The sequence below is a fragment of the Haliaeetus albicilla genome, chromosome 13 (assembly GCF_947461875.1).
Source record: "Haliaeetus albicilla chromosome 13, bHalAlb1.1, whole genome shotgun sequence".
In the NCBI taxonomy this organism is placed as follows: Eukaryota; Metazoa; Chordata; class Aves; order Accipitriformes; family Accipitridae; genus Haliaeetus; species Haliaeetus albicilla.
In genome coordinates, this window is record NC_091495.1 from 16029288 (window position 1) to 16048161 (window position 18874).

Consider the following 18874-nt stretch of genomic DNA (forward strand, 5'->3'; position numbering starts at 1 on the left):
GGGGTTCTGAGCCTGAAACAAACATTCCAGTTACAAACACAAAACACAACATTTTAAACCCAGCTCTTTTGAATTCTGATCATCCTTCGGAGTTTTACGGATGATTACTGAATGCCTATGATTGTCAATATTTATGTAACATCTCTTGCTTGTGTCACGTTATTTGTATTTGAATATTTAGCAAATTAAGTGACACTGGGAGCTAAAAAAACCAAACATTATTTCCCACTGCTGTCTTCCTGAAGTCAGCTGTTGCTTTGGAGGACTGATTATAAATACAACCACAGATATTTAAAATACCTGCCATTTTCTGGGGCCTTTTTTCCCTTTTAAGATTTAGACTCCTTAAGTATCAATATGGTGATGCTTTCTTTGTGAGTGAGAACACTAGACTATGGGGAAATGCACCAAAACATATATATTGGGGCCTCTAATTCTGTTGTTAGGTGAACATGCTGAAAACTACCAAGAGATAGCAAAACAAGTACTGCTGAGGTACTGCTTAGACTGAACTTGCTTGCTAGCAGTTTTTCAACAGCGTGACACAGCAGAAGAGGCAGTTTGGTGGTCACATAGCACAGCAATCTTGTAGGGAATCCTTGTGTTGCAACAAAGGAAACGGTAAGTTGTTTGTTTTTTTTTTTTCTTTTCCAAAGAAGAGAAGAGAAAAAAAATTCAAGAAAAATATATAAAGGGGGTCTAACACACAGGAAAAACATGAAGACCCTGAACACAGTACTGACCCAAAAGATGCCGACGACCCTTCTGTGAAATGCGACACCATTTAACTGATCAGCCAAACTCATGCATCAGTTCTGACGCTGAGACCAAAGAAAAAGCAACATCACTTTGATAATGCTGAAACTTAGGCTTCAAAAACTGGGGTAAGAGCGTGCCTACCTTGGGCTTTGTGCTAGAGAAGCTAGCACAGCAGCCTCCTGGTACTTGAGGTGTTGACACAGATTCAACAACAGATCAAACTCTGGCAGATGAAGAATTTTCACTTCCACCTGCCCTGCCCTGCCCATCCCACCCCATGCCTCTACTGCAGGGCATCAGGAATGGCTCCGTGGTTTCTGAATTGCTTCCTCAGCTGCCATTACTTACAGAGCACACTGCTTTTAACTGACTTGGATACCAGTTCCCACAAATTTCATGCTAGAATAGGTCAAGATCAGATTTGTGGACTACCATTGCCATGAGGACAACAAAGAGATGGAGCAAGTATCCAAAAAAGGTGTATCAGCTCCCTCAGCTTGGAGTGCTGAAGCAGTACAGATAAATAACAGCAAGCAAAGTTATGTACATACCCATGATTTAATAGATAAAAAATGCTTTCAGAGGGGAAAATGTTCTATTGCTTTGATGACCCTCAGCTCCAAAAGTAACAGCAATGGATGCTGCAAGCACGTAGAGAGTCTTTTAAGATACCCACAAAAGGTGTATGCCTTCTAAAAATATACATATGTGTCTTCAGACATATTAACTGTTTACAAGAACTTCTCCTTACATCATCTTTTGCCTGCAAACCAGGGCTGATTTTCAAGAAGCCACATATTACACATAATGCTGTGTTCATGACTCACGCTATGACTTCACAAAGTGGTCTGAGCAAGCTGGAAGTTCACCAGGGGCAAAAAGGGCAGGTGGCTCTCCTCTCCCTCCAGCCCCCTTGGGCCATGGGCTCCTGATGCTGACCTCCAGCCAGCTCAGGTACTCTGCTGATCACCTGGTAAATTAATGCTCAGAATAGCAGAATACAAATTTGGCAGGCAACGTGGTGTGTGGGTTGTTCTGCTCGGCTGGCAGGCTGGACTGGTTATCCTGCAGTCAGAATTGGTACACCTGGGAGCTGCAGAAGGGAAGATCACAGGGCAGTGGGGACAAGGAAAGGGGCCCAAGGGAGAGCGAGACCTCCCCGTTCAGCAAGCTGTTAGCTCAGGTCAGCTATAATCCGAAACTTCCCCACCAGAGTCATGTAAACAAAACAGTAACAGAGATGATTCAAAGGCCTGAGTATTTATAGCCTTTCATAATGTAACTAACTATTTAAAGTAACTGAATAAAAACTTTGAAACGACAGATTTCTAGAAGCTGCTCACAGCTGATTACTGCCACAGGAACTAAACCAGCGGAAATGGAACCTGAAGGCACAGCTATTACCAAACACTGAAAATACAGTAGTGATCCTACCACAACAGTTCTACAGACTATCAAAACTGTGTTAAAATGATCAGTTTTTAAGATTCTAAAACATGTATATGTTCTAACATGCAAAAACATCACAAGCAAGATAAGCATCTTGCTAAATAAGCCACTACAGGGGCTGAAATATAAAAAATTCTCTATGCCTTAAACAAGCAGTTACAAGCAGAAGAATTACTACTACTCCTTGAAATGAAAAACAAAAGATAAGAATCAGGTACTACATGCTTTTTTCATTTTGAGGAATTGAATTTTCATAAAGGGAGAGGGGTTAAGTACTGCAATGTTTTAGTCTTTGTGAATCCACCCACATAAAAATTAGACCTCCCACATACACATTCATATACTCCAAAAGCTTTGATCATGCCAGATGTAAATATTTCTTTTAGTAGCCTATTTCGTGTCCTCCAACTATACAATTGTTCTCTGTTAAAGCCTTGGTGACATTATGGGGAACTGGAAGGATGTGTTAAGAGCATATACACAGATTGTAAGGACAACTGTGATAAAATACAGGCAAAACAGAAAAGCAGAACATATTCCTTGCCTAACAAAAGCATTTTGTAATTGGTTTTACACTGGATATTGTTAACTAAAGTTAATTTTAGATCAAAGAATAATGCAATTTTTGTAAATGTATACTGTGTTCAGAACAAACATAAAGAGAAGTAAAACCGCAAGGAAGCTTAGTGTAACAGTCCTGAGAGAAAGCCTCACAGTGTACTAACAGCAAGGGTATTTTCAAAGAAAACATATAGGGTAATTTCTCCAACTGAAATTACAGGAAATATTTTAGATAGACCAGGTATACTCTAAATTGGTAAAATATTTTTTACTTTTTTGCACAAAGTGCTGCCTACCTAGGTATAAACATGACTGCATCACTATCAATACAGTACCTCATAACACCGTGGTAAAATAAGGTAGTATTCTTGCTTCAGAGACAAGCATGGACATTTAAATCAACAAAGCTCACTGAATGATTGCTTGACAAAACCGGAGATTTATCTCAGGTCTTCTTATACATCACCTTAACAAGATGATGAATATCAAGCAACAGATCAGGTTCCCATCCAAATGATGGCAGATCCAGTATCACAGTCACTAATACCTGTAATATTAGATTTGTAAATAGAAAATTTCACCTATTGAGTCACTAATCACTTTTTGTTGCATTGAAGGTTTTCTTCTTGTTGGTGTTACGTAATAATCAAGTGTGCCCCTATTCTCAACATATCGAATATAAGGGAACTGAGTGAGGCATTGCAACAGATACGTTTTTTAATTAAAAGACTTTGTTTATGTATACGCAGGCTTCACAAACTTAAAAAGCCTTCAAATTTAAAAAAGAAAAAAAACCACTGGCCCAACTCAAGAGTTACGTAGACTGGTAAATAAAGTGAGGTTAGAAACATGAATTTCTATTTGAAATTTGAAATAACCTGCTTGTATGTTCTACTTTGAGCTAGACAGGAATTGTGCAACTCCGCAGCAAGGCAACACACAGGTGTCTAGTGACCAGAAAAACAACAGGACAGAAGAAAAGCAGTGGCAGTAGATAGAAAGTAAAGGGGTTTTCATACCCACTCCGTCTCCACAAATAATGTTACAGTGCAATCATCCTTCTGGGCAATAAGACTGAAAGAGGACAACTGAGAAGTAAAACACACAAAAAAGAAAATGCAGAAATGGTAACTGTTGTGTCCAGATAGCTGGCAGATGGCTCTTGAAAGGGTGCTTGTTCATTGCACTGTGTCAATTTAAGTTACAAACATCAAACTTTCCATTTTTTAAAATGACCATTTATGTAAAATGTAATATATAAGCAGATTCCTTTTTATAGTGTTTCATAAAATCAAAGGCGATTAGATCATTTCTATCCTCTCGAGAAATATCATTCCCTAGATGATGTACAACTACTTCATCTGTTTTCCATTTCCCTGCCTGAGTCTGTTTCATAGCTGTACTTTTTCAGGATAACTTTAAAAAGAGGCTCTTCTTGACATCATGCAACACGGTGTCAAAACACAACGCTATTACAAAACAAACTAATCAAAACTAATTTCTTAATAGTTGCAGTTTCTGAATAGAGTGGCAGTGACTCTGCTCTCAGCTTTGATTATAAACAGATCTGAGTTAATAACATGCCTGATTATGACGGAAACTTATAGCTCAGGACTGAGCAGAAAATTAAAGTTCCTTCTTGAACAAAAAAGTACACCCATATTCCATCATCTTTTCAAGCCCTTTTTTGGAATATGAATAGAACAGTATTTTTCAACTCGGTAAACTAGATTTTTTTTCCCCTCTTTTTAAATATATATATGCATACATAAGTTTTTCCCATGCAAGCCTTGCCTCCTGTACTCAAAGGGTTTTATTACAAAACAAACACAGCTCACAGATCTGTCAGAGGAAATGAACATTTGGACTTTAGCACTTGCATTACCACTTTTGCAGAACGTCCCCCCCAAGCCATGTTCTAATTTAAACAGCAGAAAAACAATACCCCCTGCATAAACACACAGAACGCATGCTTTTTCCTTTTGAAAAGGTAAAAAATAATATTATTCAGCCAATTGTTTAAAACACTGCCAATGAGAATGTAAGTATTTTTTTTAACTCAAATTATGTATTTATTGGGGAAAAAAAAGATACATACTCACAGCTTCAAATTAGTGTCACCAGAACTAAATATATGACTGAAGGCTCTCTTTATTGGCATGTTCCAACTAAGGAACTTTTTGATTAGCACTGATGAAGATTACAGAATGTGAATGAGATGCATGTTACAGCTCTGCTGTAGGAACACAGGAGACCAATTTCTGTCTGTAACATAGCTGGGATTTTAGAATAGTATCTGGAGAATGGTGGTGAAGGTTTGTTATGTGAGGGATAAAGGAATAAGGAAAGGGTAGGTAATTGATACAGGAGACTGTACACAAAAGTCTTCTCCCCACAATATTTGAAAACCAACATAATTTGGGCAGAACACTCAAGTATGTAAAAGCTGTTTTTAAAGCAGTAACAGCAAGGCAGGCTTTCCTTCATTGCTATGGAGTCATAGCCACAACCATCACAGCTTGCATAAGGAGCCTATGAAGATGTGTAAGCTGCTGTCCCATTTACTCACTTGCAATTAGAACGCTGATAAGAACAAAACATTTTAATAGATTATTCACATGACCAGTCCATTTAACATTTACCACTTTCAAACTCCACTGCTGAGCACATACAATTTTTTTTCATGTATTCTTTCTTGATTTTCAAGAGTGTAACAACTCATAACCTTTACATAACGGTGCCACTGTAATTAATAGAGCTAAATGAAGTGCTCAGTAAATAATCAGTAGCCAGTCTTTGACAGATGAGCTGATTCTAATTCAGTCCATTCACTTTCAACTTTAATTAGTGGCATTGTATTCTACAAAGCAAACAGTTCCTTCATCCATGTGATGATCTAACGTTGTATAAGTGGGCTGAGAACAACTTGTAAGGTGTTGAAATAAATTTGGGAATACAAAGTAAAAACTCACAGTGATTACACATTCTTATATAATGTAATTCCTTAAAAAGAAATAAGTAATATAAAGTTCCCACTGCAAAAGCTACTGATTTTAACAAGTACAATACACCCTAATAAATCTTGCTAAGACAATTATGAGTTTCAGTGCAGTAGTTCTCTTTCCTTTTTCCTTAATTAAACCAAGTGATCTCAATTACTAAGTGTATGTTGGTGGAATTTTTTGCAAGACACAAATACAGGCATAAAAATGCTATGTATTTCTACGCAAGTACTGATGCAACACTGTACTTACTTTTTTTGGTACTATAACCCTTGTTCTCTAGATGCATGCTTGTCACAGCTGGTGACAACTGCTAAGCAAACTCTTCACTTTTGAATTACTAGAATTTAGAGTAATTTTAGACTACTGGAAAATTTTCTAATAAAACATACAAAAATTTGAACTACTCAGGACCACTTAGGTTACAATATGCTTTGATCTTGTTCTACATTTTCTCCTGAACGCTAGTTTGCATTAGTGTGTCTTATCCCTTCTTCCAGCAGTTCTGCTCTAAAGGGTGGGACAATACAGAGTTGCAGATTCTTGCAAGCTGTGGCTATTGAGTGTGTCTGAGTAGAGAAGACACTTGCTAACTTACTACAAAATACCTGATCCAGGTGTATATGCACTTACTGAATGCAGGTATTTTTGAGCAGAACAGCAAAAAGCGACTTGGGAACCTCAGTAACTCAGATTCATATCAGTTCTGATACCTTGTAATAAAATAGTATGGGGAGAGACTGTCTTTAAGATGATCTATATTTAATTTTTATCTTTGTTTCATATTACTTATTAAAAAAGGGTAGCATCTGAAATGAAGTGACTATAAAATTGTTCTTATGGAAAGTGCCATAAATTTTTTGTATAATAATTTATGTCAAAAAGGTTCATGATATATTCTCAGCTTCTGTACTGGTCAATTTTCTAAGCCCATTTTCTCAGGATGTGAGAGCATATACTTAAAGAGCAAAACCTCACAGAAGGTGTTCACTATACAAACACTTGATGAAAAAAACGCCAAACCCTTACATCAAAAACTTCCAATATAGTACAGATAGACAACATATGAATAAGACAAAGCAATGAAACTTGGGTGTAAAGAATGTCTCACATTATTTTTATCTTTTTGATGACACATATATACACAGACACACAATGCCATAAAAATATCATTAAGTTTGCAAACACACTATAATGTTAGAAACTACCAGGACCACAAAACATTCGCACATCAGTAACAAATGACCAAGAGGATAATCTCCCTTTTTTTCTTTCCCTGTCAAGATCCAAATGCCTTCCAATGCCTGTTGCAAGCTGCTTTCCATGCAGTGTAGTACGATCTGTTGTTACACAGTTTTCTGACATTCCAATGAAAAATGTCAGCCTGACTCTCGAGCTGTGGTCTAGACAGGCAGGTGCTGCCAAGGATCTCCTGTTCAACAATTCAGTGATTACAGATCACTTAGGGGTAGTTCTCCTGCAAGTAACAGATAAATTAAGCGCAGCTGCATGTATCAATCCTGAATGGAAAATACCTATCGCAGAAAAATTTTTCAAGAGCATTTTCAGTCCATGAGAGAACCATTTGCTCTTCACAACAGGAAGAAGATGCACCAATGATTTCACTTCAGAGTGAGTTGGTTTCTAGACCATTTCTTTCAGAAATACTCTGAAATGAGATGAAGAATACATAGTCCTCATTCCTCTACTACCAAAAATTTTGGTCAACATAAAGGCTTGCTGAGCCTAATCACCCTAGTGTGGCTGAGGCATTTCTAGTATCAGGACTCAGTGTTTCTTCCCAAGATGATGTTCACGTTTCACCTTAAAGCAAGAAACTCACCTCCTTTTTCTTTCACACAGCTCTTGCCTCTTAGGTGACTTCTGGATTTTGCAGCTTCAGTGACTCCGCGCATTTCCCTTTACACTGGCAGGTCCACAGCTCATCAGAAATCCTCTGGGCTTACTTATCTCTCTTACTGAAATGCCTGATGCTCTTACATTTCCATACAACTGTCATCTAAACGCATAACAGCTGGGTCAAGACTTGCTAGGAAACTTGTAACTGTCATCAGGGCATCCTCTAGCAGGGTCCAAGTGACTTGGATGGTATGTCTCTATCCCAGACATCTGTGGGGTGGCTACCTGCAACTTCATCTGCATCTTCATCAGACACAACACCATTTTGGAGGTCTTAACATGCTCAGGTTGATCAGTAAGTCATACTATGGTTTGTTTGAATTACTTTGAGGCCTCCTTCCAAGTAAATTTGCAGGAGGAGTAGGAGCTGCTTAGTCTTGCATATAATGTGAATATATACACAGACTCTTTGCCTGATAAATATTATTCAATCAGCAGAGCTCTTCAATGCAAAGTCTAACACAGATACCAATATACTTGTCTAATACAGATTTTAAATTTGTCTTTTCCATTTCCTTCAAAGTCCTTCGAGGAATTGGTTTGTCTCTCTTTAACTGGGAAGGAACTGAGATAGTGCTGTGACTGCTCTCCCCAATATACTGATGTCCTGAATATAAGTGCTCCTTGCACAAGATATCACAAAAGTGAAAACGTTTGTGTCTCATATGAATGCAGACATGAACAATGCAACACCAGGAACTTCCCAGTCACTGGGAGGAAACCTCTCTTTCTATTCTCTCCGCATTTAATACATAGTTTTGAACCTTTCTTATTCCAAATATTCCAAAATACTCTAAACAGGCAAAGAAGACAGAATGGCTAAGTAACCTGTGACTCTGTCATTCATCATGATACAGAGTTCTTCACAGATCACTTGTATTTGTAAAGATGTCCAGAGAAAGAAGAAATGGCACAATCTAGCCTGCAGGCAGAGTAGACAGCCATGAAGATGAGAAAATCTTGACTGATTTTAGATGTCTGATCTGAGATATTATGACCTGTTTCACTGAGGAGTCAGCACTCCATAATGCTTTAGTAGTCAAAATGCATTTCCCTCTGGCTTCAGCTGTACGCACTCTGAACTCCTGCAAATCATGCCTCCAAGGTACCTAGCTAAGCACTCAGGAAACCAGTGACCTCCTTTCCAAACTCTGGTCGGAGTGACTTGCTTACCTGCACAAAACAGCTCTCTGGGAGAGGCAGGGATAGAACGCAAGTCACAAGAGCAACACTAAATAGCTTTGGCATGTCCCTTCTTGTGATCCCGGTCTTACTCTATCACTTTCAATTTTGCAGCTGAGGTAGTAGTACTGTTGGAGATGATAGTTTCCTGTACTGTATGTTCCCGATTCATCATCAGAGCAAACCTGCCCTGCCTACTAAATTATAAAAGAACTTCTGTAAAAAACACCCAAACAGCGATAGTGTAGCTTATCCTTGCTTCTTAATACACGCAGCACAACAAGGTTGAATTCAAGTTGCATTTCTGAACTTTTGGGTACTTGACCTTGCAATCTTACAACTATTCTTAGCATGGGGAAAGGGTGGATGGGGAAGATGGCAAGGTATACGTGTAATTTTCCAAGTTCTGAAAAAGAAATCTATACCTCACCCAAATAACGTGACATTATATTGAAGCTCATGAGTCAGAGAAACAGTGGAGCCACAAGGCCGACCACTCAGGCATCTGCCACTTGAAACTAACAGAGTAATAGGAAACAGTAACATCACTGGAGATGGGAGGTATACCCATAGCACTGCTCCAGTGTCTTCTACCTAGCCCCAGTCACCAGACTCCACAGTATCTCAACACACATCTAATTATCTTGTCAAGTTAAGCCCTGGGTTTGACACCCAGCCTCACAACTACCTCCAGTCACATTGTGTCCTACAATGCAGGAAAGTGTTCCCCTTTTATCTCCTTTGTCCATTCTGTTTCTTCCTTACATTCTTCCTCTTCTGGACCCAGTTCAGTCTCCCTCTTGCCATGGCTTTCACGAAACATCTTTCTCCTCCTTTACGCCCTCCTCTCACATTGGCAAGAGCAAATCTCCTCCCCTCACCACCTCCCCTTCCATTATTCTCACTGGTTCAGCTGGACTCTTTCAGCAGTCAGCTGAATTTTCCTGTATTACCTTTTTCCCCTTTTCTAACCCGAAGTGATGGCTCATTCCTCCCCATTTTGCTGACTACCTGCAGGTATTACTGAAAGCACAAGAGTTTTCATTTCAGGTGCTTAAACGCAGCCTGGCCCAGAGCTTCCCACAGCCACAGCTGCAGAGACCCTCTGAGGCACAGTGTTCCTGGCACAGAGCATCCCCTGTGGCACAGAGCATCCCCTGTAGCCCTGCTGGGAACACAGGTAAGCATTTCAGGAGCAGAGAAATTTAAGCTGCTTAGTGAACACAAGAATCTTTGGAAGTTTTCGCTTTTAGGCTCCTTTCAGTCTCTACTGAATATATATATATAAAGTACAGCGTTTTTTAGTCCTATTTCTCAGCCAAATTTGTACACATTTTACCAAAAATATCTTGCTCCAAAGCACACGTTTTAACGCATTCAAAGAAAAGGCCTTCAATTTTTTTCACAGCCTGCATGAAGATAGCATTTTCCCCTAATTTCCTATGTAGAATCATGTCTACTGTAATAAAAACAAATAATTAAAAGTAAAAAAAAAAATACAGTATGGAAGAATCTTAGTACCAACTAGTAAGGATTTAACACAAGTAGCTGAAAATCAGGATTTTATAATGAGAAGCGTTAGACAACCCTAACAACAGAACACCAACCCTCCTTATAAAAATACACAGTTCACACAATTAATTTAATTTACAAAACGAATTATAAGGAGAAGATGGAGTCAAAAAAGCAGAAGGCAGTAAGTTTACAGAAGTCAATTCAAGGTCTGTTGAAAAGGTGCAAGAAACATGGAGGATGAAGTGGGAGGGCAGGTAGAGATGAAGGGAGCACTCAGTGCACAGAAAAGAGTAACAGCTCTGGTATATTTTATTCAATCAGACTGGCAATCTACAAGAATAAACAACATCAAAGGGGCTTTTGTCCAATTTTTAACAAAATAAGGAAATCAGCAGGCATGCTTCTGTGTACATCTTTTCCACCACAACTTCTGAACCACCTGCAAAACTTCAATCCAGTTTGACAAAAAGGATAAGGGAATCCAAAATATGGTCTTGTTTCTATGAAATGAGCCAGCTGGGTAAAGAAAAGAAACCCTATTGCTGTCCTGCCTCGTGAAAGGCTGAAACTTCAGTCATCAGACATGAGAAAATTCACTTATCTGCAAAACAAATCCATGAAAAAAAAAAACCAAAACAAAACAAAAAACCCAAGCTCCCTTGAATTCACAGCTCAAGGAACTTTTTTTCCTTCTCTTTTTCTTTTCTTTTAAATAAAAAATTCCATTGGCATCTATGCTCCACACTGGCATATGTCTTTAACATAAAGACTCTTTCTGTCTTTAAAATCTTATTTTTCCATCTGCATGTTTCAAATGAGTTTGCTTCAGGAAAGCCCATATTGTACTTCACATTGCCATGGATGCCACTGGTTGAGCCTTCACTACTAACTGTGAGATTCAGGCAAAATCCTCTAATTTGGAGAATTTACCTTTACTCTGTGACAGCCTTCCACTGTGTCACACAGATGATCATGCCAAAAATTAACACACATTGCAAAAGAAGGCAGCTAACAAGCAAGGGCTGCCTGTATTGCCTCTACCACTTCTATGAATTTGAAATCAAACCACTGATTGTGTTCTACAGACCAACACAGAAAAGAATTCAGTTCACCTATATAAGTACTATTGCAGCCTGAGATCCCTTTATCCCTAGGCTCTACTTACACCCCACTGTATTTGCACTCCAAGGTCTGTGCCGACCTTGCATTAGAGGAGCGTGAAGTCATTGGCTCCAAAGAATAAAGTCCTCTGTACTTTGGTATACAACCTCAGAGACTATTTCCCATCTCAGTATGATCTTGCCTAATTAAAGTAATCTATGCAACACACATTGCTTTAGGAGAAGGAAATCGATATTGGGAACATCTTTTCTGAAAGACCCTTGACTTGTTCATTAACACAGTTTACTTGGTCCTAAAGCTACTAGGCTTCAGAGAACATGGCACATATCTGTTTTCCTGATGTTTCTGAAAGGTGGTGGTGACAGAATATGGGATGCTAGTGTACTACAGTGCAATATGGTGATTTACTTGAATAATTTACATTTGGGGAATTTGAATTAAAGAGGAAAGATATTCTGGAAATTTAATTCTTAGTTGTGCTTCTTAATGCCTGTATATTAGACAGAACTTTCACTGGGGTGGGGGTGGGGGGAGCAGGGGCAGTGAAATATCTATCTTCTGCTCTTTATAGCAAAAGTAGTTCAAGTTGAGCACCTAACTGTAACAATCTACAGTCTTGAAGTTCTAGTATTACAATATACAATACACAGATTCTGTTTGGTTTTGTTTGGATATGAACCTATAAATACTGGAAGGAGAAGTCTGCAAAGTGTAACTGTGGTCTTCAACACAAACGGGAAATCAGCTTGTGTGTTTCTGCACATGAGGGAAAGTAAAAGGGTAATTAACAGAGTACATGAAAAAATGAATGGGTTTTATTAGTCCTGGTAACAAGATATTGTAAGTCTAACCTCCACTGTGATCAAGCCAAGTATATAAATTAATCAAGACCTTCACTAAAGCATTTCTGTTAACACTTTCATCTTACCAGTGGGAATTATTTATAAAACCATTTTCCACTGCTAGCATGACAAGGTGATCATTAACACAGCACAGACCATGCGAAGGAACAAAATTAAAAACACGCAAAGGTGGCATTACACTGGTACTGTAAGCAACTGCCATAAATAATTCTGCTCCTCAAGGTGATTTCAACAGTCTTGCTCTAAATCTAACAAATCAAAGCCCTTTATAAAAAGTCTAATTCTCAAAATTTAAATTTCTAGGCTTCCCAAGGGTGTTTAACTTGACTTTCTCATGCATGAGAAATCAATTTGTTCAACCAAGGCAGTTCCAAGTTCCCCTTGTAAGAGCTCATTTGGAACTGATTATTGGGGGGGGGGGGGGGAGACGTTGAGTTTTACACATCTTAGGTTTTGAAGTAAGAGCCTATTGTGTCCCACAACTGCTTCCCACCCCCCCATCAACACACCAGGAATTAAAGCAACCAAATCAGTGGGAAGGCTATGGCTCAGGGAATTGGTAATACAATAAAAACACCTTTCATTCTAGGGTGCTGCTTTGACTCTAGCACAGATAGGTACTATCTTGGTCATTAAAAATGCTGAGTGGTGACTTACGTGAAAACAAGCTGGTGGTTTAGGTTAGTTTGCAAAGGTATTTATATTCTCTACCTCACTCCCACCCACACATACACAAATGAAATTCTGTGTGCAAAAATCTGCTTGAAGGAATGTACCATCTCCTCATTGTTGGTGAAATACCTCTCAGTGCAAAATTACGTTGCAAATAAGTATCAGTATCCTACATGCATGCCTTGAAATGTGGCATAGGCCTTGCCGGGGACAAATATTTTGCATAGGGCTCTATTCTTGCAGTGGTGATATCTTATCATGCAAAGGGCAGAGCAAAAGGAAATTTGCACCATTGGTATCTGTTCAATCTTTGCTGCTGAAAGATAGAGACCTTCATTCTCCACAGCTGTTGATAAGAGTTTTCCATAAGCAAAACATGAACAAAAAAAAAATTATTTCCCATAGCATTATGCATGCACTTCCTGGCATACATTTTAATATATTTTATATAGATATTTAAATAACATTTCATATATTTAGCTTAAATATGAAGTTTACAAACTAGATGTCTACAGTACTGAGACAGACTTTTAAAGTTTTGCGCATTTAGGGCTATGAGGTAACAAGGGTATGGAAATAGTTAATCAAAAACTTGTACAATTTAGCAAGCCCTCCAGCCCATCACATGATTTCAGCAGGTATCCCATCTCAGCCTTTATAAAAAATGCCATGTTTGTATGCATGTGCCTACCCAGGGCTCTCCCAAATCTTTCAGATTAGAACTTCTAGAATACGGTTCTCAGCTGCACTGTACGTTAAGTTGATATTCAGGGTAACTAAAGCCTTTTTGCGCACAGTCCCAGTTAGAATAGCACCTCATTTGTTCCAGCTTTTACCTGTGCCAGGTAACGAATGATCAAAAAGTTACCACCAACTTCCATATCCTGATTTCAACTGGGTCTAACCCCTGGTAGGATGCTCTGAGAAAGTGAGCTCCCTATAAGAGAAAATTATTTTCTTTTAAATTGTATGCAACTCCCTCTCATTGCTCCAGTGTTGTTCTTTCCCCTATTTCCTTTTCCCAATTTCTAATCATTAAACAATTCTTCAAGCAACAGGATTTCTTTTCAATTGTTGTTTGGCTGGCTGTTTTGCAACACAATCTAGCCTAATTTTATTTTTTTTTTTTTTAAATAGCTGTCCCCTATATCAAATTGCTCAGGTCTGTAGCCATTGGTCTTTCAAACAGAAATCTCTTGGGACAGCTTTACCCTTTCCTAGCAGCAATGAAACAGAAGGAGCAGTATTAATAAAATTACAAAACTGCAGCAACTGGTCAGGAAAACAATGCAATTTGTGCCCAGACTTTATTTTTACAGATGAAGGACAAGCTACAGCATTATTATTGCAAGTTTCAGTTCAGTTTTTCAAACCAGTAAAATCAAAGTCCATTTACTCAAATAATACATTTGAACCTTGGTATAACAAGAGCTGAATACAGTAGCAATATGTCATACAGATTGTAGGCAAGGTCCTGCAATCTTCATATATCATAGAACCTCTATTATGTCTCTAAATAAATCTGTTAAAATCCTATTTTAGATATGATTAAAAAGCTGAACACTTTTGTTGTTTATTAGTATGCCCACAATTAGCAACACAGAATGCCAGCTGCAAAAAGCAAACAAGAAACCAAAACAACAAAAATCCACAACTCTTCATGACCTAGCTGTAAAAAACAGTCACTGTAGGGTGGATAACAAAATTTATTTTCACCTGGCATTCCCCGACATTCTTTCACACTCTGGTGAACAGAGTGCTTTTGTTCCAAAGCACTAGCTCGTCGGCAGTTCCAGTTCGTTCAGAGAAAGCACGGAATAGCTCTGTTCAGAAGAATGCAATCAGCCCTTCAGTTTTTGTTTACTCCCAGAGAGGCTGATTTTGCACAGTTTATTGGCCTGGCTTGCAAAACTATTTTTTAAATTAAGATAATTAACAGTGTTACTTACTTTTTCTATAATTAATCCAGGAGTAAAAACCAAACCAATAAAAGAAAAACACACAGGTTTTTTTTTTTTTAACACTACAATACCACAGATCTCTTAGAAATAAAGTGCAGTGTTTTAAAAGCAGAAGTTGATAAACAGTGGTGCTATTTTGCTTGTATCAAAAGGGCACACACTTGTTAAGCTAAGAGGGACAACAGTTTTACAGTGTATCTCAGAAAACCTTGTTTCATAAGCTTAGGAAGTTTCATAAAAAACTGCAGGAGGCTGTGAATTCACTTTGGCTTTAAGTAAATGGTTCTTCATTAATATTTTACTCAAGACACAAAGACTCCAAGTTAGTAGGTAAGCTGTGGATAGCAAACAGCCTTCCTCTACACTGGCTTTGTGACTAAAGAGAAAACAACTAGCATCAGAAAGAAAAAAAAAAAAAAAAAAAAAAAAAGGCAGTCAATATATTCAGTGATGGGTCCCAGAGCCCATTTTCTTTTTCAGCCACCTTTTACTCTGTATCTAAAGACAACAGCTAAACATTATTCAAGAGGCATCATTAAACCAGGAAACAATCATACAACAAATGCAGTCTAAAAGACCTCAATTATTTCCCAATCAGGTCTTCCAAAAGTTTTCATAACAATAGGAGATATTTTTAGGGTATAAAACTAGAATGTCAAATATAAAAGAAATATTATTACAAAGACCCAAAATATACCTATTAGCATAAAAATATGGTATGACTAGGCTACAGGTCAAATCTGCTCCTGTAACAGCCCTAAATTTATTCTAGCAGAGAGACCAGATGAATTCATTTACACTCCTAGACCTCAATTCTTTCATCCTTGCAACTGACCTGTAATTGCTACCTTCTTGGAACTATTACAACAGATGTAAAAAACCCCAAATTATAGCTTCTAGCCACAGTAAGTATTTCATAATCTCAACCACGTGTCATTTGGCTTTCTGGAACAAACTTCTTAAATGTAAGGTCACCACAGTCATCAGGTAGTCACCAACTAGCACAGGTATTTATCATCTATTTAGTTTGCCAGGATTTAAATGGTTGTTGTTGCACATGTGTCTCCCTGCATAAATCCTACTCTGTGCATGTGCATAAGGAAGTATTCGCCATTAAAAGCATGGAAGGGAAAAAAAGATGCAGCCAGAGGTACAGTCCCTTAAGCAAAAGGATGAACATTCAACGTTTTAAGGAGAATGTTGTCCTTTTTCTCTGTGAACTCTATTCTACTTATGATCCTATAATTACAGATAGCGTAAGTGCATTATCAGTGATGTTACCTTCCACAGTTTACAGTACTTTCAGTAACATCTAGTGCACTTAGCTGTGCAGAGTGTTCTAGCAATTCTCAGCAGCACACCCGCTGCCTCCCTTACTAAGACCCACTTCAGAGGATTCCCAGAATACACTTGCAGCTGTTTGACCTTTCCTCCTGTCCTCAACACGCCTTATCTAATATAACCGCAGAGATGTCATCACCTTACAGTGTCTCTGAATACAAACTCCTATACCGTGTTTGAATATAATACTGCAAACTGCTGCCACTACTTTACACCCCTCCACTGAGGCTGCAAGAAGTATTGTTTTTAGCATAGGCTATTAAATAGACTCCATGCACAATCTTTTGAAAGTAAACGTCATTTGTAGAAAAACATCTCATTCTGCAACAGGAGCAGCCCTGCTTTGCTGCGATTTTTTTCTGCTTTTGATTGTATCACATCTTTATCATACTCTCTTCTGCTTCTGCCTGGATGGGACTTGTCTATGTGCCTTTTCTGCTTTCCACTGCTTAAAGGCCATTTGGATAAATGCCACCACCCGTTTAAATTTAGCATTCAGCTCAAAAGACTCCTCTCTCATAGCAGGCTTAGAAATCCAGTTCTGTTTAGTGAGCTCTGCAGCTAGTTACCAGAATGCAGTTATCAAGAAGACTGTCAAAGCAGAAGAAAGAAATCCTGGAGCTGAGCCCAGAAAAAGAATTCATTAACCCTCCTTCCACTTGTCCCCAATACAAGGAACATAAACATATTTTGGCTAACATGATTAGCAGTTTTCCACTAGTAACCCAGACGATGCTGTGAGAAGTTCTGGACTGTTCCCAAGCACCCGTGGCATATCACAAGATCTGACTGGGAGTTTTTTCTGACCAACAGATTCCAAAATTATAAGAGACTCTCCAGTTAGCTTCAAAATCATGGATGGCAATAAGTACTTTTTAAATGCTCTTTCCAATTTGCTGTTTTTTCCTACCCAGGGCAGTAGGAAGGACCTGAAATTGATCCAATTGCGGGAAGCTCTTAACTTTCCGCACCACAGCAGTTGATGTCACCTATCTAGAATGAAGATGTACAATCTTCTGTATGCAGCTGTAACCATCCACAGCACTATCAACCAACCTCCATTTTCTGGCTGGCTAGTGGAAGAGCTCCAGAGAGCAGTTTCAGCACAGCTCTTTCTACAGATAAGTGCTGACTCTGCTTTTTACAACCCCTCCATCAAATCTCTAAATAGAGAAGAAATTCAAATCTCAGAATAGAGAAGAAAATGCGCAAGTCTGACTTCAAGAAAAGGAAATCTAGCACCTACAATCCTGCCACAGACTCCAGTTAATGGATTCTCAAACCAGTTTGCATGCATGCAGTTCCCTAGTTTATGCTCAGGTAATTACCACTTATTCCTTAAAGCCAGGCAGCTGCCAGAACTGGTTTTAAGAGCCACAACTAAAGGAGCTGTCTAGAGCCTCAGAGGTTTATTAGCTTAACCTGAACATCAGGGCAAATCATCCAGTGCATGAGAAAAGTTGAACCCTACACATCAATCTTTGTCCAGGATCAGAGTAACCTGACACTTTTTTATTCGGCACAGTCCTCATTTGCCTCATTGGAATGCTATGCCAGTGCAGAAGAAGTAGAGCAAGAAGTGGTGAATCTGTCCCGAAGTTTGGCAAGAGGATGAACACATTAGTCATGTGAAAAGGAGAGTTCTGAACAGCTAGTCAGCATTGTCATGCTTCATCAGGAGAGACAGCGACTTAAAACTTGCATATTGCACACAGCAATGGTGCACAGGTTCTAACCCCCAGTTATTTTCCATCTCCAAAGCCACAGCATGGACTTAGCACTTTGTAAGTAAACAGGTCTGGGAGAGGAGGGTTAACTCGACATGCTGATGAACTAAAGCTTTAAGAAATCTATTTAACACATTTACCCAATGGTAAACATGTGGAAGAGAAGCTCCTTTTGCTATGGCCAAAGTTTGCACATACTTTAAGAAATAGTTTGAAAACACAGTTTCAAATACCAACAAGTAGTTGACGCAACAATTAAAGTAAAATATCTTTCTTTACTGTTTCCCGTGCAATATGTGGGATGCTCTTATCATGCAGCTGAACACTACCAATGACTATTATTTTTAGCATTTTAGGTTTGCCCAGCATTTACTCTTAGCTCTTTCACTAGCAACTGGAGCAGATTAAATCTGAGTCACTTGTCCTGAAATACTTCATGGATCAGTTGTAAAGGACATTTGGGGTCCAAGTTTTGGAATCATGCCAGTCACCCATGATTTGCTGGTATCACCTGTGGTGTTGATGAATGCCAGACCATTGTGCTGCCTTAACATCACACAGACTGCATTATCTCTTGCTCAAGTGATTTAGTAGATCTTCTTAGGGCACATATGTATGAAAACTTCTGCACAGCTTTAGGTTCACTGAGGAAGATTTTTGGAGGATAGGAACAAGAAACATAAATCTGAGTAGGATTTCTTCTCTCCTTGTCTCTTTCAAATGTTCATATAGTTACTCTCATCATTTAACTTCCTCTGCTTCCATGCTGCCCCCCCCCAACATGCAGATAAGCCTTGCAT

The 18874-nt window shown here is 38.7% G+C and overlaps 1 protein-coding gene across 11 annotated transcripts in view; it reads right to left on the minus strand.

Annotated features, from left to right (window-relative positions):
• The window catches only part of THADA (THADA armadillo repeat containing), a 171601-nt gene that overhangs the window by 4837 nt on the left and 147890 nt on the right, over positions 1-18874 (minus strand). The window contains exon 37 of one of the 11 annotated variants that reach the window (XM_069800258.1): positions 2664-3316. The exons of 9 other annotated variants lie outside the window; for them this stretch is intronic. In XM_069800258.1, the coding sequence (XP_069656359.1) occupies positions 3267-3316 (50 nt within the window). In that variant the 3' untranslated portion in view covers positions 2664-3266. Of the gene's footprint in view, positions 1-2663; positions 3317-3869; positions 7249-18874 lie in introns of those variants that run through there. One more of the 11 variants, XM_069800259.1, reaches the window with a different exon arrangement.